The following is a 21,368-nucleotide window of genomic DNA, read 5'->3' as shown; positions in this document are numbered from 1 at the left end:
TAGTTATACTTCTATATAAGTTCTTTCTGTAAGTGTTTACATTTTATTGCTTTACAACCTCCACCCTTATAATATACACAGCACAAATTTAAATGTTTATCACTTAGGCCATAGTACACTACACACCCATTTTGTGGTTAGTGGATCTTATATTGATTGTTTATATTGAAAACAATCAACTACGTAGGTACTATTATATTAGAAGTGGTGAAAGTGATGATTTGAACTAAGCTGGCTATAATTAAAATAGCTGATTGCCACTTGAGCCATTTTTTTCTAAACATAAAATTACTAGAGTTTACCAGCATTAAAAAAGATACTGTTACTATCAATCTCTTTCATTGTCAGCATTAAATATATTATTGACTATACACCAAGGGTAGTGAACAAGGCTGTCATTACACAGAAAAGTTATCGAGTAATTGATTAATTGAACTGAATTTACTGAATAGCGGACAGTGACATTGCTAACTCCTCACAACAAAGAATTTTAGTTGCTCCGAGCAGCATGCACTCTAACCTCAGTGATTTACAATGGTATTATTGCTAAGAAGACACATCATACTCACTAGACCATTGATAATGGTTTGCCATTGAACACTGGGTGTCTATATAGCCATACTGAAGTTTGGTCAGATCATAGTATATTGTATGTAGCTATTTGTAAAAAGAACAATGATGCATAGAGCCTAAGGGCTAATGTTTACATGTTTGGTAGCCAGTTTGTTGTTCATTGGTTGCTAGGAGACCCTTACATTCTTAGAATTTATGGAGGAAACCATGTTATTTCCCTTTAATTAGCAGTATACAAACCTTATGAAAACTTGTCACAAGCTTTTAATGATTTATTTGAGTGCAAGAAGTAGCCTCCTACGTACGTAGCTATGGTTGAGGTAGCTAGCTATGGGTGTGGCTGCATTGTGTGTGTTTTAAGTTGTGGACATTTTCTTCCCTGCAGACAAAAAGTTGTTGAGAAGAAGCAGAGGTAGAACCAGCAATCGAAAGGCAATCCTGAAGCGCCGTTCACAAATCCGTAGGCCATGCCTTCCGGATCAGAATCAGGTTGCTTCCTTCCTTTTCCAGCGCCGTTGATTTAGGGAGTCAAGAGCTTAAGTTTTCAAACCTCGCAAAAACTCTAGATTCAGCTAATTTTCTATGAAGGTAAATAATTTGTGTTTCGGTTTCGATCGTCATGGAATGTGTGAAGCCGGCGATCTAGTTCAGGGTCGGGACATTCCGGCAATGCAGGCAGGCTCAGGGTCACCAGACTGATAATTATTTAATTTTCACACAAGCACGCTAGGCGAGACTAGATAGCTACAGACAAGCAGTCACATGCACACTATCGTGCCTTAATCAACGCGCATTGCCGAGAAATTCCCTCAAAACTTCTAGGAAGCAGCGGAAAGTAGCTATCCGGTAACGTTTGGTCTCGGTTTGATATGATCGTCAAACTTACGGGTAAGATTTTTATAGCTTATGCATTTTCGTTTTGACCACTTACATGTACGTACATTCACCCGCATGTACTGAGCGGTTGGTTGTATACAATCACTGGACTGGACTGCCGTGGACTGGACTACTGGACACAGGTTGTTTTTTTTCCTTTTTCACGGTAGTACTGTATAGTAGGGACATCGAAGGTGTGGGGGCGATTCGTGATATAATATAACCCAAAAACCTGCCGCGATTTTTCCCTCAGAACGACAGGACAGTATTGGTTGGGTAAAACCAAGCCCAAAAGTGTCTTCAGATCGACCTGAAACGTTTCCATCAAGTTGCTACAGAATTTTAAGTCAATGGAATTTTCTACTGCCGCCTGCCTGCCTGACGCCTTCAATCATATGAAGAAGTTTGCAGACATTTGCTATACTTTTGTTCATGGCAAAAATGCCAGCTGAAACAGGCATGTCCAATACATTTCGATTGAAAAACCCATAAAAAATAATTTAATTATCGTGTATCGCCTACCTTGAGTCTGTTTAGTAACTTTCCGGATTTGATATGTGCAGAGCAACTCTCTGCGAGTACAATGATGCCAAAAGAAGTCCAATTCACATAAATTTAGGCTCGCCAAAATGGCTTAAACTGACCGGGTGTAGCAAATTTCCCCATACATTTGTATTGGGTGTTTCGGGGCATGCAATAAAAGGTGTAATAACCCGTGACATGTGATAGATACCTCAGATTCCGAACCAGATTTGGAAAGAGCAGTGAATAGCGATTAAGATGAGCTATAGCAGAAGGAAATCAGAGGGAGTTTAAGGTCATCATTTTAAGGTTGAAAATTACTTACTTTTTCTATTGCAAATTGAATGGCGGATATTTGGAAAGGAACGCTCTGAGCTATTTTGATGTCTTGAGAGCCATTAACCTTCACTACATTAGTGATACAATAAAACAAGAGCACTGTGAATTATTTCTGCAGGTTAGTTTGTGAAAATTACAGTGTTCCGTGATTAAGCAAAATGTGACCGGATTTGCGAAAAGGTACAGTACCTTTTCCACACATTTTACATACTAGCAAACAAAATGATGTAACAGTTTACTTCTTCTACTGATTAACTTTCTCTTAGTATCAAATTGTAGCCAGATACTGTAGCTACACTCATGAAAAATATCAGGATAATATATGCAACGATTAAAACGTTATGAAGCTTCAAAGTTCAAAAAATGGGTAAAATTTTGTGTGTGAAAAAGGTACCTTTTTGCAAATCCAGTCACAAATAATGTCCGTGCCATGTAGTAAACTTCCTCATTATGCAAGCGTAGCGGAAAACTGGCTACAGCTACAGCCCTAATTCTTTTGCAGAAACGTTTCTATATCGCTTAAGAAAAACCTTTGGTACATGTATATTAAACATACAATGCTTGCGCTATTGTCTTACCTTTTATCCTTCTTTACCATGGCCATCAGCCAAGGTTCTACCGCTGAGTGTTAATAGACTACAGTATGGCTTCCATCTACCAATGTATATTGCATCAAACTATTCGAATAACACATCATAGCGTATCCCTGCTTCTTTCGTGAGTCACGCCCACTTACTTAAATTACTGTCTGTAGACATATGGTAGCCATGCCCATTCATCAGTCTGTAAGTATGCACTAATCCATGTCCATTATTGTCTGCAGGCTTATTTAAAGCCGCGCCCACTGATCAGTTGTTGTTGTATGAGTCATAATCTAGTATAATAGTGCTGTGATTCAAGTATTGTGACTGATTTTGTGAAAAGCAGGCTATTTTGTGGTCATGAGCTTGCAAAAAAAGTTCACAAACAAGTATAAGAAAAAATTAGGAATTCTAAATTAGAGTAGGGACAGTGTATAGTGCTGCAATAAAAGTCTGAAACAAGCTGGATTGGAGTAATACGTAATGTCCAAATACTGTAAAACAATAAGAAGTGAATATCCCTACTGTGCTACACATTTTTCTTATACTTGTATAGTTAGATCACTCCCACCTCCACACACAAAAGAAAGCAGTGTAGCCATGCCAGAATATGTAGCTTTGCCCAGCTACAGCTGTATAGGGTGTACATATCCCTAAGAATGGATGGAATAGCACGACAGTCACTTAATTTTGCTGATTTGGAAGACCATTACTTGTATTAGGATACATGGTTATTATGTAACTAAACATGTTCTGTACAATTTATACTCCATGATAAGAAGAATGGTAGCATAAGTTGCCAATTATCGGCAGGTACCAATTATCGGCAGGTACCAATTATCGGCAGGTACCAATTATCGGCACTTGTAAACTATACAGGTTACAGGGTATATGGAGACTACCAAGTTCCACAATGGGCTGTTATATCCTCTAAACATTTCTTAGAATTGTTTTCATTCAATGATTATTGTTGTTATAGTGCTATACAAGCTATGCTGGTTAAGCATGGAATTGCATAAAAATAGTTTTATATTGGAATCCAGTATGCTTTTATGTCTAACCTGAATATCTCTTGAATGGCTGGCCTCATCTTCGTAAAACTTCTAAGAAACGGAGTTATCGAAGGACTGCACCTCCCATAAAAATTTCACAAAGAACCAACGAAGCATCATGGAGTTACACACAAAATCGCACATTGTGCCGATAATTGGTCAATCATGGAAGTACAGTTGGTACCCCATACCGATAATTGGCACATGATAGGCATTGCGATTCTCCTTATAACAAGATGTTCACTCACGTGAGATAATTAATATTTGGTGTGCTAAGATACGAAGGACTGCTCTGTGAAATGGTTCACACCGGAAGTTCGTACACCATTGAATTAAGGAATTACAACTGTGTGATGAAATGGTGCCGATAATTGGCGACTTACACTAGTCATGTATGACTCTGAAATCTGTGACTGCAAAACAGTTGAGAATATACCATTTAAAGGCATAATATGATACCTGTTAATTGTGCTAACATGCACAGGTATAGTACAAAGTAGACAGGTCTACCTGTATATTCTAAATTAAATGTAGCAATAACTACAATCAATAACCTAAATATGTGCTTAAAAGACAAGAGAAAGAAAGAAAAAAAAACACAAAAACTTGAGTCCAGTCCACTAGTCCAGTCCAGTCCAGTGATTGTATACAACCTATGTATGTAGCTACAGTAATCAATGTTTGGGAGCTATGCTGCCTGTAAAACAGTATAGTAGCTAAAAAACTAATGTACAACAAAAACTACAAATACTTAAGTTACAACCATACATTAATCAAGACACACGATAGTGTGTTGCGCGGCCCAAGAAGCCAGCGCGCAACACCTGTGAGTATATTGACAGGAAGAACAAAAATGCATTTTTTGCACCTCTGTAGCTCTGTGCTGCCTTGATGAAACAAGATGATTTTTGCTGTGGACACACCCGCCAACTTCAGTACTCCACATACCAAATGTGAGCAAAATCGCTTCAAGCGTTCCTGAGATATGCGACTTCAAAAATTGGCTTAGTTTCTTTGTTGTATTTTTCTTATTTTTCTTCCTCTTTTTGCACACTTACAAAAACTGCTATAAAACACGAACGCCTTATCTGATTGCCTTGAAATTTGGCACACAGAAGGGGGTTTAAAGGCGCATCCCGTTACTAACTTTGTCTGGAATACGATCAACAGGCAAAGAGTTATGAGCGATTATTCACGAAAAATAACACCAATATGTTGTCACACCTACAGGGTAAACCGCGTATGGGAAGAAGCTAAAAACCTGTGGGTGAATAGATTAACTATTGAACCTCCAACCTTTTGTGGTTTGAAAGAAATCGAGCTAAAAACCAGGAAGATACAACGAAAAAACCAACAGTGTGTAACAATTATGCAATCGAGATTAGCTAATAAAAAAAAATGACTACTTGCCACGCCTACCAGATAAACCGCTTGTGGTAATGCTTTGAAAATCGCTGCACAGATGGAGTAACCATCTTAGAAAGGTTCTTCAATGGTGTAGAAGCATCAGACCTAAAGCCACGGAATTATAACACGAAACCAACTTGGTTAGCAAGTGCAATATCGAGATACTCTAATAGAGCAGTCATCCTAATAGAGCAATCACCCTGAAGAGAATTCAAGAGATCAGCTAGAAACAAGTAATCTGTATAGTAATCAGCTACAAACAAATTACCCTGTAGAGAGTTGAACAACAAACAATTCACCCTGTAGAGAGATCAGCTAGAAGAAGTTACCTTGTAGGGAGTTCAACTACGGAAAGAGATAGTTCAGCTAGAAGAAGTCACCTTGTAGAGAATTCAGCTACAAAGAAACCACCATGTAGAGCGTTCAGCTGTAAACAAATCACCCTGTGGAGAGATCAGCTAGAAGAAGTTACCTTGTAGGGAGTTCAACTACGGAAAGAGATAGTTCAGCTAGAAGAAGTCACCTTGTAGAGAATTCAGCTACAAAGAAACCACCATGTAGAGAGTTCAGCTGCAAACAAATCACCCTGTAGAGAGATCAGCTAGAAGAAGTTACCTTGTAGATAGTTCAGCTACGAGCAATTCACCCTGTACAGAGCTCAGTTAGAAGAGGTTTCCTTGTAGAGAGTTCAGCTACAAACAAATCACCCTGTAGAAAGATCAGCTAGAAGAAGTCACCTTGTAGAGAGTTCAGCTACAAAGAAACCACCATGTAGAGAGTTCAGTTGCAAACAAATCACCCTGTAGAAAATTCAGCTACAAACAAATTGCCCTGTAGAAAGATCAGTTAGAATCAGGGGCGTATCTAGACCAATTGTGATGCCCGGGAAAACTACTAACCTTGCAAGTAACTAAGTTAGCAACCTGTGGGATGTTCATACTGTACGTACACTCGTAAAAATTTGTTTTTAGTGCAAAGCATGGCTAGCTATTCTGTATAGCTGCTAACTCTATCTGTATGGTGCATGAACATAAGCATTTATACAGACTATCTAGCTAATCGCTACTGCATGATTGCTACCTAATTGATTGTGGGATGTATATGTAGTAGTAGTAATCACGTGCAGCGCCACAATACACTTAGAGATCTTGTGTGATAAGTCCTCCTCTAGTCCTCCATTGAAGATGTGACTCACTAAACATTACAATTCATCCACTGACTGGCTCTGCTTCAGTGACCTTAGGTCTACAAAAAATGGCGACAAGACTGGCAAAAATCCTGGTGATCTTCCACCACTGTGACTAATACAATTGTTTTAATAATAGCTCACATCACATATCACACTCCACTCCTAAATCATACAACACTGACTCCACACCTCGCTCCGCACTGTCAGTTTCCTCTTGTGTCTCGTTGCATCTAAGTAAATTTGGGCACTATTAGAGGACTCTGTTTAGAGCATTATCACGGACCTCGTACCATCAAACAATAATCAGACAATATCCAACTAACAGCCAACTGTGAACACTCACACGTCACGTGGAGAACACATGGCGCCATTTTCTGATTTTAACTGAATGTGCAGCACTAATTTGTTTCATATCGCGGTGCACCCCTTTTTAGAGAGGGTGCAAGTGTCGATGGCAGGCAGAACCTGAGGCAGAAGCTGTTAGAAAATGGCATAGAATTAAAGGTAACGGGGTGGGGAAGATTTATGTGCTAAACACGATATTTTGAGTGGCTGCGTGACCCAACCATTTTCTGATTCCCGGGCAAAGTGAAGTGATGCCCGGGCAAATGCCCGGGTGTAGCTACGCCACTGGTTAGAAGAAGTCACCTTGTAGAGAGTTCAGCTACAAAGAAACCATTTTGTAAAGAGCTCAGCTGCAAACAAATCACCTGTACAGAATTCAGCTACAAACAAATCACCCTGTAGAGAGATCAGCTAGAAGAAGTTACCTTGTAGATTGTTCAGCTACAAACAATTCACCCTGTAGAGAGATCAGCTAGAAGAAGTTACCTTGTAGAGTGTTCAGTTACAAAGAAACCACCATGGAGGATTCTGTAATAAATATATGTATTATATATATAATTTGTACATTTACTGATAAAACCAGAAATATTTAAAGTATTCAACATCTGTTTCATCTTTTCTTCTTCCTGTGGTAAAGAAAAAAAGATAGGTTTAAAAACCTCAAAGCCGGCCACTGGCCGGCTTTGGGGTAAACAAATACAAAAAGAAGTTAAATCTAATCCAAAACAGCCAAGCTGTAAAAAAAAAAGAGTGCGGCCCTCAAAAAGGCTATGGTGAAAAAAGATGTGAAATCCAAGGTGGTGGTCAAGAAATAGCTGTGATGGTAGGTTAATGGTAAAAATTTTAATAACGACAATTTAGATGAATTTTGTGCCAAGACCAAGCGGCACCAAAATTCACCTGAATTGTTGTTATTCAAATTTTTACCATTAATCTACCATCACAGCCATTTCTTGGCCGCCACCTTGGATTTCACATCTTTTTTCACCATAGCCTTTTTGAGGGCTGCACTCTTTTTTTGCAGCAGCTTGGCTGTTTTGGATTAGATTGCTTATAACTGCACTATCTACTTATAAAGTCCAAGTCAGTGATGTCATTCTCTGAACAAAGCATAATGTATGAGTATATATTAAACTGGGCCGGAAATCATTCTTTATGTGATGTTCAATTTCTCAATGAACACGAAATCGATACTGTCAATGTCAATCATTCCCCACCTCACCCCCATGGGTCTATATTTTGTCTTGAGGGCAATTGACATTTGTAGCTTGTTGAAACAAAGGCTAAATTATAGGTCAACCAGATTCACTTATTAGACCTGATATGGGAGAATTTAACTTTGCAGTAACAGGAGAATTTTTGTCAGAGTTCCAGTATTGCCTTATATACATGGGCAAGGCATGACTTTGAAAGTGCACATAAGGCCAGGCTAAGTTGATTCACAGTTTGTGTCAGGGATATTTGAATAAGTCATGAGGGAGAAGGTCATTTTTTCAAATTTCATACAACGTTAAGTTCACATGTAGCTGATGGCTTTGGGTCTACTTTCTTTAACTTGATAGTTATACTGACACATTGTCGTTTACAAGCATATCTGATACACAGTGATATACTTCATCTTAGTAGGCTGGCTTTTTATATATGAATTCTAATTGCTTACAATACAAGCATTTTGGTGGCACTGTAAGAGGTATTTGGCCAAGCAACCAACGGGTGATCATGAAGCAAATTTACTCAATTACTGTGCTTTTCAGAATCGAAGTGCTGTCATTTCCTGTGTTTTTGATAATTCTGGAGTGTCAAACCCTTGAAAATTTCCTAAATTTTATACCTATGATAAGAAGAGCAGTAGTGTTGATATCAAAGTCTTGAAATACGTCTTTCCTGATTCAACATCACTATGTGGTAGTTATAAAGTTTGTCCTTTTTATTATTATGTTCTGGGATTGGCTCTTAAAGAGCTGGTGCACAAATATGATGCTGCAGCTCCATCATAATGGTACGATAAATAGTTGCAGCCTAATTTGAGCTTTCACTTGTCTTGTTCAATATAAACTGAATTCAATACCAATGATGAAATTGATGTAAGTTTCAACTAGGTAAAAATAGTTGAAGTTCCAACTTGGTCAAAATAGTTGAAAATACTCCTGACTATTCAAGTAAACAATGCATTGAAGGCTCTACATTTGCAATGGTCCAGGGGATGATCATTCTGTTTGTCACATGCACAAGTTACCATGTTTACAAAAATGTGTTCAGGGACATGAGTGATGATTATCACTTGAGCAATAGTGAATCAGTATGTTAAAAACTATGAATTTAAAAATGAAGTATGGATCCGAGCAATAAAAAGTAGTGAAACAATAGATGAATGATGGTATTACAGCATAGCTCAGTAGGAAAATCCCTACATTAGCATTTTTTAACTCGAGTCAGCTAGGAGGTGTGCCACTATTTCATATTTTCGTTGTGCTAACATTATGAAATACAGCTAGGCCAATAATAATGGGGTGTCATCGTGATGGATTGTTAAGAGATGTGGTCTCAGTGCTAGATCATTATTAATCAAACATGCAAAATCGCATTAGCTAATTAATAGGTATGGCATTAAACCTATTGTGAAGTTAAAGGTATCTACCAAGCGCAAGCACTTAAAAAGTTTGTGGTGTCTAAATATGTTGCTCAAGGAAAGTGTTGATAGGGAAAAGTAACGCCTCAATATGGTTTCATTGCAACAAGAAGGAGACGATGAGCGTGATTGAAGGTAAAGGGAAAGACAAGGCGCAGAGGGAACAAACTCGTTGGAACCCCAAAAGGGCACATCCCAGTGGTGAGTTTGTTATTGTAACGTAAAGTGGTGGCCGTGGGTTGCTTTGTTTAGACTCTAGGCTTGTATCTGTGGTCAGGCAGGCAGGCTAGCTGGCAGTCTGTCTAAAATCCCAGTTTTAGCGAGTTTTTAAAGATTCTATATCCGGCTGTCTATTAGTGTTTTCTTGCTTTTAATGTAGTATTTGATGCTAGATGGACTAATATTATTCCGTAAAGGTGATTTTCATCACGTAAGATGCCTCTAAGGTGATTTTTGAAAGCGGAGTTTTAGGTGGTGTGCATCACTTTTGGGGATCCCTACTTAAACGGTACTATTGTACTGTTTGACTATGAAGTTATTGCTCACTTCCTAAAATCCAGGTGGTGACAATAAACTGTAAATCAACTTGACCCTGACCTAATATTCTTTACCATGCAGCAGCATTGGACACAGCTTTTTGCAAAGGCTAGGTAGGGGAGGGAAGAGTCAAAATTATGAGCATCTAGCCAAAGTTGTAGCCAGATATTTGGTGATGCCAGGGCCTAGCCACATGACACTATAGCTAGTTAATAAAGGGAAGGTGTACCTTTAGCACACTAGCAGAGCACACTAGCGTGTAAAGCATGCCAAACTAGGGGGTCTGAGAGTATGCCCCCAGAAATTTTTGAATATTTGGCCCCTAAAATTGAATCTGAGACAGAAGTTTATCAGTATGATTATTAAACTGCTGTATTAGGGTGACTGCTGTATTAGGGTAAATCAATCTTGAATTTTATGCTAAGCTTTCTGCTAAGGACATACCACCTAGGAAAGTTTAAACAATATACCCTCTGAATATGGCTAATTTTAACAGTGTGTTTACTATTGATGGATACATGTACTTGCCTGACTGCTGTATTGGAGTGACTATTCCAATAGAATATCTGGATTTTGATGTTTAGATAGTGTGCGCCTGGGACTGTCCCAAGTGGCCTGCACTGCATTGGGCCCTGGTTATGCACTTGCTTCTAGGTACATTTCAAGCAATCATAATCACAGTTTTAAAGCTACTTGTCTACGTCTAGATAATAATGAAAGCTATCTAGCTGACAACTCTATGAATAGCAAATGCATGCAGAGGTCGGAAGTTGCAGTCTCCGATCCATTGATAAACATGTTGAATATATAAAGTGCCCATTTTGTATAACTATGCAGACAATGGCATGTGAAAACAGTTTAAGCTATAATATATAATGCCGATCAATGGTTAAAGTATGGCCACACAGCTAGCTACTATAAAACAAATAAGCGTATTTGGAGCAGGCCAAAAGCAGGCATGCAACAGAAAGTAAGCCATTCTGGGGGAAGTCTGGAGCAGTTTTCAGATTATATGTAGGTTTTTTAGACTTTTTATAGTTCTATACCTTATGATTTTTAAGTTATGGAGTATCTGAATGCTCTGTTGGAGTTTCTCAATGTTTTGCTGCAGGAGTTAATCATATTTAAAGGACATTATGCCTTCCTTAGCCTCCCCATTGCTATCAAGACAAGTAACAAGACAACTGTCGCCACCAAGACAAGTAGTCATAAGCATGCTTAACATCTCCACAATATTCAAGTTTTTACATATAAAAAAATATCGAGAAGAAATATTCCGCTTAGCTTCTTATCACGTTATTTTTATCTCTCAAACACTCTTTGCAAAGTCAAGCTGTCTCCAGACCACTCTTTAAACGTTATTTCTGTAGCAGTCAATGCTTTAACTGGTATAATAAAACTTATTCAAACATGCATGAGAAACTATTAGAAACACTCACCACCCTGAACACTTGCTTGCACTGCTGTATATTTTTGTCTTAATAAAATAAAGATGAAATCTGGTTGGGTCATACAGCTTAACTTGATCACACTTTTTTCCTGGTCTAACTTGAATTGTTATAAATTATTTGGTTCTGACCTGAATTGTGCATTAGACTGCATACAATATGTTAGTGGTATATAGCTCACTATTTTGTACCTTGTCGGTAACCGGCTGTGATCCCCCTTTGTAAACAGGTATCCTACTTTTTATCAGTTTTATTAATTAGAGCAACCGCTACAGCACACCTGTACGTTGTCATTGCATTAATTTATTTAGGGAGTAGTGTAGTTCTATCAACGTGCTGAGGTATTATTGTTGATCTGCATCTCTATAGGCACTGTAAGGTACACCATATAATCCATTTTTACTATTATGCTTTATAGCACTTTTTCCTCCTGCTTTTTTGCTGTATTGTGTACTGCAGTACTACAGTAGTTAAAGTGTTATCTATCTTACATTTAGATCATAATCATCACAGAAATTACAAGTTACATGTTACACAAATATATATTCTGATTCTATCAACGTACAGTATTTCTTTCTTTGCAAACACATGTGACCATTCCCACATACTATATCTGTTATAAAGTACAGTACCCATAACCGAACGCAAACAATTCCTGAGTACAGAGCTGTACATCTGCTACATGTTTAACTGCACAGTTATGGAACAAACACAACATAGAACAAGACAATTTCAAGAGAGAATAACCGCATGCATGAAAAAATCTAAATTAATTCAAAAAAAGCAGAGGAAACCAGAAAAGAATCTGTATTATACCAAAAGCAAATGGTGGAATCTGTTAAAAAGTCAGAACAATTTATAAAAGAATGCAAGAATTACCAAAGCCAATTTACAGAATTGCAGAAGTATTTGTCACAGCATCAAATTGAATTAAAGAAATCCCAAGAAGCAGCTAAAGTGCTTAAGGAGAACTTGTTACAATTCCAAGCTAAATCTGAGAAACATCAAGAAAGTTGTCAAAAGATAGTATTGTCATATTCTAAGGTTGAATCAAAAGAATCAGCAGTACAATGTGAAATATTAAACGATTGTCCAGAAGAATCAAGACAACCTCAAGAATGTTGCAAACCTGAGCAGAATTTAGTACATGATCAAAACACCTCCAATAAAGTATTTAAAAAATCCAAACAGAAATCAAAGCAATATCAAATACAGACAACAGACTACAAAAGCAAGTTTGAACAGACACGTGCAATGTATGAATCTGAACATAAACTAGCGCAGAGTCAAAAAGAAGAATTAAAGAGATCTGAACAGAAATTGAGGAAGTGTCAAGTAGAATTGAAAGAATGCCAAAGTGAATTGAAGCAGTGTCACACTATGTATGTGTTTAATTTGTGTCGTGGTGGATTGTTACAATGGCAAGTGGTAGGAAACAATTTTTTTTTTTGAAAGTTAAGTGCATTTATCTAAAATCAAATCAAATATTTGACCATAGATTTTGGTAGCTATTTTTTGGTATTGAGATGATGCATATTTCCCCTTCAAACATGTACAGTGTATTCATTGCTAATACAATACCACCACACAGATACTAAAGAAACTCCATGCAGCTTTTATAGACCAAGTTACCTTACACTGCAACAACTCTTCAAACTTTCTTGTGGAATTAAGCTTTTTAGCTTAATGATTTCTAGGTCCTTACAAACGTGAAGTATGACTGTGATTGGCTTCAGATTTGCATGCAAAAAGGCATTACTTAGACCTTTGTACAAAAAGTATGAATGATAACATAATTTATTAACACATGCAGACATGTTGCACACCAATATCATGAGTATATCTGTAAAACTTTGTAAATGTAGCTTCAAGGTTGGTACTACTATTCATATTCCTGTGGGGGTGTCATTGTCTATCTATAAATGTGTGTGTGTGTGTGTGTGCATGCAAGAGTATTGTATCATTGATTGATCACTGTACCGGGATTGTGCATATTGAGGCAACGACTAACATACATGTAATCTTTCTTTATTTTTGTAGTTTAGCAAAACTTGAAGGAGGCTCTTTTAAATTCACAAATGCCTTTACCACTGCTGATGAAGGAAGTGTGTACAAGTTAAGAGAAGTGTACAGGAATTTGCAGCACAATTTTAGGCCAGCAGCTGTGCGTGCTCACAAAAAGATATATAGTGACATTCCACTACAACTGGTTCAGCATGGAATGGTATGTTAAATGAAGTAACACACCCATGAGGTTTGTATTTGATTTGTAAACATGACACCCGAGGGCCACAGACTCAAGGGTGAAGTTGTTTACAAATCAGATACAAACCGAATGAGTGTGTTAATAATGATTTATGGTGTGAGGCGTGTACAGATCAAAGGCGCCCATTTGTAACATGGAAAGACGGAGAAAGCAAGGCTGATATTGGCTACCACTGAGCGCTGTGTACAACAAATGATTTTACTCACTAATAATGTCTTGATGGTTAGTTAATTCATTGTTAGCTAGTTTATTCATTGGTAGCATGTTTTCCATGCACAAGTGTGAGGTGTATATATAATGATGCCAATTACTCCAGCCATTGTACTGCTTCACATCACAATTTATACAGGAGTGTCTGATATTCATTGTTGAGTGGTGCGGAACTATAATAATTTTGGTTAACTTAACTTAATTGGTGAATCAGCAGGTGGTATACAGATAGCGAGTCAGCCCAGTGGTTGTACTGCTTCCCATTCATTCAGATGAGCACAGTGTACAGTGCTGTTGTTTATTTGTTCCAGAATGATATATCTCCTTGATGTATTAGTCAAATTCATTGCCTTGTATTGTGACTTCCTGTGTTTGTCTGGTATTTGGTTTCATTTGATGTCTTTGAACTAATTGGTGGCTGGACTGTGTGGCCAAAAGGAGGTACTTAGCCATGTTACAATTATTTGTAAACTGGTTTACAACTTATTTGTAATACTGGCGGCAGCTTTTGTTCTGCCCAAGCACCATACTACAATAACTTATATAAAACAATGTTTTCATAATTTAAAATACTTTTTTTGTGTGTAAGTACAGTATTAGCATCTCAGTCACACAATTTTAGAAATGCATGGTGACATCATTGGCTATCTAAATGGCATCATGTTAGTACATACTGCAACAAGTAAATGCTTATTATACTAAAGTAGGAATCTGTATTTAGACTATGGTATGCATAGTATGCTTTGAACTTTGGTCGTTAATCAGATATTTAAAATTCAATAGATACCTGCAGGTAGGTATCTAAACTGGTTAGACACCCGTAACAAAAATTTTTGTCACATACGTCACGTGTTTAGCTGGATTCCAGTCACAACAGCCATCAGAAATCATCACTAGAGTGTGAAGAAAACATCGCTAGATAATGGAGATGATTGTATTCATCTAGGAAGCCTACCAGTGAGTTGTTTTAACACTAATCCAATCAGGAAACTGCCATTATTGGCAGTGACCAGAACCGTAAGAGCCATAGTCTAAATGGTAATCGCCCAAATCCACGGTATTCGCCCTCGGTGATTATTGTGCCATTCCTCAGGTTGTCTAGAATAGCAAAGATACCTCGATTTGTGCAATAACCTACACATCTATTGTAACTTTAATATAATTCTTTACAGTGATGCATGGTACAGTATGTATGCTTTAGACTCTATTTAGGCTGTTTTGGGTGGGTAATAAATCTCATATACTCCACCTTGTTTTCTAATATACTCCACGCCTTCACGCACAATATAACATATGCTCAAAATCTAGGTTTATCCAATCAGTATGCATTGTTCACGTACAGTGATTTGAACGAGCACTATTATTTTGTCACGTGAGGATGCATAGTTGCCATGGCGCTAGTATTATCGCAAGAAAACCAGCCGCTCTGGTCGAGCCTACAGCAGAAACAGCCGTGGATGAGGTAAGTAATCTGAGTGTAATGTGAAATAGAGTCTAAAGCAGTTATATGGACACAATGTGGAGTCTATGAAATTTATAAACCCTCAGGCCCTTAGTAGCGCCCTCGCTTTGCTCGTGCAGTACAGCCCGGGCCTTTGGGTTTATAAATTTCATAGACTCCACATTGTGCCCGTATAACTATTATTTATTTAACAGTCTGTTATAGAATATACAGCAGAAAACCTCAGTTATCCAAATTCCTTGGGACCAGGGTTGGTCCATAAGTCTAAAATATCCATATCTCTGAAACTGTGTACATGATCAGCGTGTGCAGTGTAAAGAAAATTTTTAAAAATATCAACTACCCTAATAGTACGGTCACTACTCTAATAGAGCAGTCATTTCCATAGGTTGGTTAATCCGGATAGGTGGGGTCTGGATAATTGAGTGTAATGTAAACATGTAGAAATTGCATACACACAGTTGCACACATACCTTTACATACTTACATAGATATTGATGATTTTATGTAGGTTGCCTACGATAAAGCCAAAGAATTAGTAGTAGAAGCATTTGAAAAAGTTATAGATACTTCCATAGATCAGCTATTGCTAAATGCAGATATGAATTCTCTATTACCTGAAAGCAATGAAATTGTGATTTACTATTGTATTCTGATACTAAAAGCTTTAAAATTATCAGAGGAATCCAAACAGAATGATGTTAAAGGGGTGAGTATTAGATTTCACATAAATTGTGACTGTTGATGTATATACACATGTTAAAATTAATAAGCCTCTAAAGGTGATGCGCTATAATGTACAAAACTTACCTACTGTATATGATTAGAACATTATTTAACCCAAGATTTAATCATTCAATATAAAGCATGAGCCATGTCTTTTTGGGTATCTATTAGTGAATGAGACAACTATAATTATTTCAATTTTTTTCTTCAAGCTTGCATGAAAAGCATCAAAATTCATACACAGTAGATGGACATGCATGGCCAGTACATTTCAAGGGCACATTCAATGGTACATCGATTTAACATGTGGTAAGCTTCTAGAGCATGGTCTCATGACTGACAATATAATTATGTGACTGGGCATATGGGCACCCCATTGGCAGATCTAAGTGCTAAGACAGAATATCTGTGCTGAAAATTGCATGGTTACTCATCAAAGTTTTTAAAAGTAAGCAAAATTTATGTGCTCTCATGTTCTATTTTTTTCAGGCCCTGTCATAGAACATTAAAATGCTCATAGATTCCAACAATTATTTTTATGACCAGAGTGTTATACAAACTTTTAAGTTATTATACAGGGATGATTGTATCAGTCATAACAGAACTTATCTGATATAACAAAATTCAGCACATTACAAATTATAATACCATACCTGTTTCACTGCCCATACAAAAGTCTCAATAGTAGCAGTGAAATTTATCCCGTATTTCACTGGTAGCAGTGAAAAGTTGTAATTGCAATTTCATTGGCTAGAATTTATGTTAACACCAATTATTAGTGTTGACATGTGTTTAGTACATAGTGACGAATTGCATACATAGCAATGCTAATGCACAGCATGCGTATATGTGACTGAATTTTACAAAGCAAGGCTTCGACGCACAAAGCTTCGTTAGGAGATTTGGTGATTTTAAGTAACCACTGTGTAATAACTTCCCAGTGCCTACAGCTGTGCAAACAAAATTTGCACCAATTATTCATCTATTTACTAGCTATCACTGAGTGGGTGTATAGATATCTGATACACAAAATTTGCCCTGTTTTGGGCAGCTTTTTTCAAGCGGGTAATAATATCACAGGTGGTAGTAATAGGGGCGGAGGGTGGTGGGTGGGCTTAATATAGGGGTATAAAATGAAGTAAGAAGATGAATGGAATCCAAAGGCCAAGTTTAGGCCCTCCATGGCCCTCCATGGCCCTCAAATCACTCCAATTGACTGAGAACTTGGCGAGCTCTCTGTGAAGTCCCAGCTCACTACACACCATTATCACAAAGCCAGGGCCAGTTAATGGTGCCAATCTCCCACTCATGGCTTTGACAGGGTCGGAAGAAAGCTGCTACAGAAACTAGACTTGCCAGTCCTGAAGGAAGTACAGTGTGGAATATGATAGTGTATTAGACTAGCAATCTGTTTCTGGTAAAAACGTAAGTTTGCTTTTGTGTGTGTGGAAGCCTGGTTATATGAAATCCGGTCACATATGCAGTGAGTATGGTATTAACTGGGAATAGCATGGGTATAGCAGTGAAATTTGGGATAAATACCACTCTTGTTGCATTGAAAATGGAAATTTCAATGAAAATGGAAATTTCAATGCAACACTTGTGGTATTTATCCCAAATTTCACTGCTACCCATGCTATTACTAGTACCAATTACATGTGGGTGATATTCCACAAACAAAGGTATAAATGCAGTAGGCATGGGATTGTGGACCCAGTTAAGTTGCAACTTGTTGGAATGCATGCGTATACATTTAGCTTGAGCCACATATGGTTTGCTTATAATGTTTTTTATAATCAATCTATTATGCTTGAAAATTATACTTTAATAATGAAGATTAGGCCATTAAAAGTTAATTATATGTTTCTAGTTCCCTTCCTGGTTATTTTTTTTTGCTGAATCAATTGTGCAATCACCGTACAATAATTTATGTTAAAAGGTTGTCATGTCCTGTAAACACTCTTCTTATAAAGATAAGCTAATTTTGTACATTAAATTTGTTTTTCCCTATAATTCCATGTACTGGTATGTCAAATGTGATGTACTACATCAAAGTTGCAAAAAAAAAGCCTGGTCGCCTGGTCAATTTTCAGAGATTGGTAGGACCAGAAACATATAATTAACTTTCCACAGCCTTATTCTCAAAAATTGACTGCTTTATTAGAGCATCTCATTTTTTTGTAATGCAGATAATCAGCCAAGAAACTATAAAAATTATAACATTACGCATGTTTTTTTATATGAAGTAATGATGCATCTTTAAATCTTGATAAATCGTCCTATAATAGTTATGCTGGCACAATACCCATAACTTATTATGCTTGAAATTATGTCAGTATGATTGGTACAATCCTAGTGTATATTAGTTTTATAACTGATGGAAATTGTATACTTTATTTATGGCATTTACTACTTTAGTGTTTTCTGTTAGTATAAATCATATGAAAATTAAAAGATTTATCATGAATTTTTTGTATCAGTACCAGAAAGTTTGGTGGGAGGAAATATTAGTGAATTTGCCATGATAGGATTTTTGCAAGTAAAATTTGGCGAATTTGTTGGTAGCTAATACAGATTTGTATTGGACAAATGATTGGTAAATTTTAGTTTGTGAAACAGTGCTAAGTGCTTGCTCACAAAAGTTGCCAAGTTTTACTTTCTGTCTATATGGTATGGTGTAAATTTACCATTGTTGGCAATCCAGATAGTTTGTGGAAATCGAAAGTTAGTCATGACAAAATCTATTAATTTATGTGAAGTGCTCAAAAATCAAACTTTCCATGAAAATTTGCTCGTGCATTAATGGTAAATGGAAAAACATTTAAAAATAAAAATTGTGGTAGCAGATAACTTGGGAGGAAAGGGAATTTTCAGTCAAATAATGGGATGCACCACTGTACACATCAAAATATTTTATTTGGAGACGGGAATGAATTATGTATAGCATATGAATATTTCTGTATTTTGCTCCTGCAATGGCTACAGTAACAGTAGCTTGTCAGCTTCTTGCGCTACTATGTGTTTTGATGCATTGGTCTGAGCCATGTATTATATGCTTGGTCATAATTATGCTCTACCTGCAGCTTGCCTACACATCAGTTAAGCAGTCAACATGGAAGGAATTTGTTGATAATTTAGAAGAGACATTGTACCAGCTACAGCCAGCAGGAGTCAACTCTCTACCTCCACAAAGTAACAGAATTACTAGGCACTGCATGCAAATAATAAGCAGTTTTCATGAAGATCAAAGGAGGACTCTGCGCAAAGAATAAAACAGGTATGTACTGTACATATTAGGGTCATAACTAAAAAAGTAACTCATCAGACTTTAATTATTGTTGCTTCAAAGCAATGCAAAAAGTTACAAAATGAATAAAAATAATACGTTGTATGCAAATTATTCAGAAGGGAGTGGCTAGTAATTAGTGATGGTTCAATTAATCTGTAAAGAATGGAAAAGGTTTACCTGGAACGTTTCTGAAATACCAGTATCAGCTTGCACTGTACCCTGTAGTTGTGTATATGTAGTGCTAAAATTCATGATATGTATTTTTATTCTTTCGCCTGTTTTGTTGTAAGTACAGTATAGCTAGGCACATTTAAAGTCTTATAAATTTTGAATGTAACATGGAATTACTATACTCCTACATCTTTGCTTTCAAAAATTTTTGCCTTCATTGCATTTTGAAAGCTTTACATCTAATGTGCAGAACTTGACCTGATGACCTATTGTAGCAACACAGACATGATTTGTTCCATTCATTTACAGACCCTAATTAGTAAATATAAAGAATTAACAAAGGTGGTCCACCTAAGCAAGTTGAGGATTACTACTCCAAGTTAGCCAAGTTCACGTGGGACTGTGTGGCTAGGACGATACCAATAGTGATGTCCACTGAAATAACTCAGTTTGATCAGCATGTACATGAACTAAAGGATGGTGATGACGAAGCTGATGAAATTTATGATGGAAAAGAGGTTGTCTACATTTATCCTGTACTTTTCACCAGTAATAGATGGCCAAGAGAAGTTGCATTAAAAGCAAAAGTTATATTGTCTGAATAAACTAAATTAATGCACAAAATGTGTAATTACAAAACACTGTCTATAACTGAGTTAAATTTTGATTGTTTAAATACATTGTGATTAACTCCAATTTGTGATAAGTTAGGGTACATGATTGCTTAAATTGTTTTCCAAATCAAAAGTCTATATGCAATAAGTAAGTACAGCCTGTCCATGAAGAGTAATAATAGCATAGTCTATGATACCTGTGCATAGTGGCAAGTCAACACACACTGAGTATGCGTGTTCATGTATTTCCTCATGTACTTTATGTTTTCATGGTACAGTGGTGGATCTAGGAATTTATAAAGGGGGTTTCCAGTTTAGAAGGTGGACATATCCACTGCATAGGAGGTGGAAAGATGCTACATTGGGGGTGCCCAATATTTATGGTGGTGGTGGTTGTAAAGCGCACCAAGCATGCATGTGAAGCATGCTAATTGTAGGGGGTCTGGGAGCATGCCCTCCAAGAAAAGTTTGATTGAATTTGGAGGGATTTTTGGTGGTTTCAGCTGTTGATTAAATACTATTATTTTATTTAATACATGCATGTTTGAGTTGTATTAGGGTGACTGCTCTATTAGAGTATTTCGATCGTGATTGACAAGTTTCTGGAAGTTCACGTGACGACTATTGTGCAATACAGCTTTGAGTTGGGGATGTTGAAGCATCCCCAGTAAAATAGCTAGTGGTGCTGGAGCACCCCCTCTTCCACTGCCTATGCACTGACATGGACGAGTGTGCGAAGAAGCACACTCTGCTCCCTCCCCCTCCAGGAAATTTTTGAAATTTAAATGCTCTGAGACTGCATTTGGCAACAATTATAGTGTGAAAATATATATATTTACAAAGTCTATTTACGGAGTGTTGAGCAAATACATCACTCATTATAGGTGCACGCCACAATAATTAATTAAATACTCAACTGTTGCATAATTATTTTTCAAAGGGGGTTTCCGTAGAAACCTTGAAACCCCCCTAAATCTGCCACTGTGGTACCTATATGTTCTACTAAGCAAACTATAACTGATGTTTTTGCATACCTATGAGCAGATCATTCATTATGAAAACACAGGAATACTTCACAGTATCTATTGGTGCCTATACTGCAGCCTTAAAGATTTCAACGGTAACTTTCAAG

At 37.1% G+C, this 21,368-nt stretch overlaps 1 protein-coding gene across 1 annotated transcript; it reads left to right on the top strand.

Annotated features, from left to right (window-relative positions):
- The first annotated feature begins 1,373 nt into the window (after positions 1-1,373).
- Positions 1,374-20,363, top strand: LOC136248568 (golgin subfamily A member 6-like protein 25). Its single transcript, XM_066040340.1, has 6 exons — positions 1,374-1,461; positions 11,996-12,880; positions 13,539-13,722; positions 15,948-16,145; positions 19,246-19,439; positions 19,932-20,363. The coding sequence occupies exons 2-5, from the start codon at positions 12,324-12,326 to the stop codon at positions 19,432-19,434; spliced, it is 1,128 nt and encodes a 375-aa protein (XP_065896412.1). The 5' UTR covers positions 1,374-1,461; positions 11,996-12,323; the 3' UTR covers positions 19,435-19,439; positions 19,932-20,363.
- The last annotated feature ends 1,005 nt before the right edge of the window (positions 20,364-21,368 follow it).

This window comes from Dysidea avara, chromosome 1 (genome assembly GCF_963678975.1).
Source record: "Dysidea avara chromosome 1, odDysAvar1.4, whole genome shotgun sequence".
Taxonomy (NCBI): domain Eukaryota; kingdom Metazoa; phylum Porifera; class Demospongiae; order Dictyoceratida; family Dysideidae; genus Dysidea; species Dysidea avara.
The sequence above is the reverse complement of the archived record's forward strand: the minus strand, read 5'-3'. Positions and strand labels throughout refer to the sequence as shown.

Bases quoted from the DNA above. Each gene is read 5' to 3' on its own strand.
- LOC136248568 (XM_066040340.1), top strand. From the start codon at position 12,324: ATGGTGGAATCTGTTAAAAAGTCAGAACAATTTATAAAAGAATGCAAG. The intron at 13,723-15,947 runs GTATGTTAAATG...GATTTTATGTAG, and splicing joins AACTGGTTCAGCATGGAATG to GTTGCCTACGATAAAGCCAA. The intron at 16,146-19,245 runs GTGAGTATTAGA...CTCTACCTGCAG, and splicing joins AACAGAATGATGTTAAAGGG to CTTGCCTACACATCAGTTAA.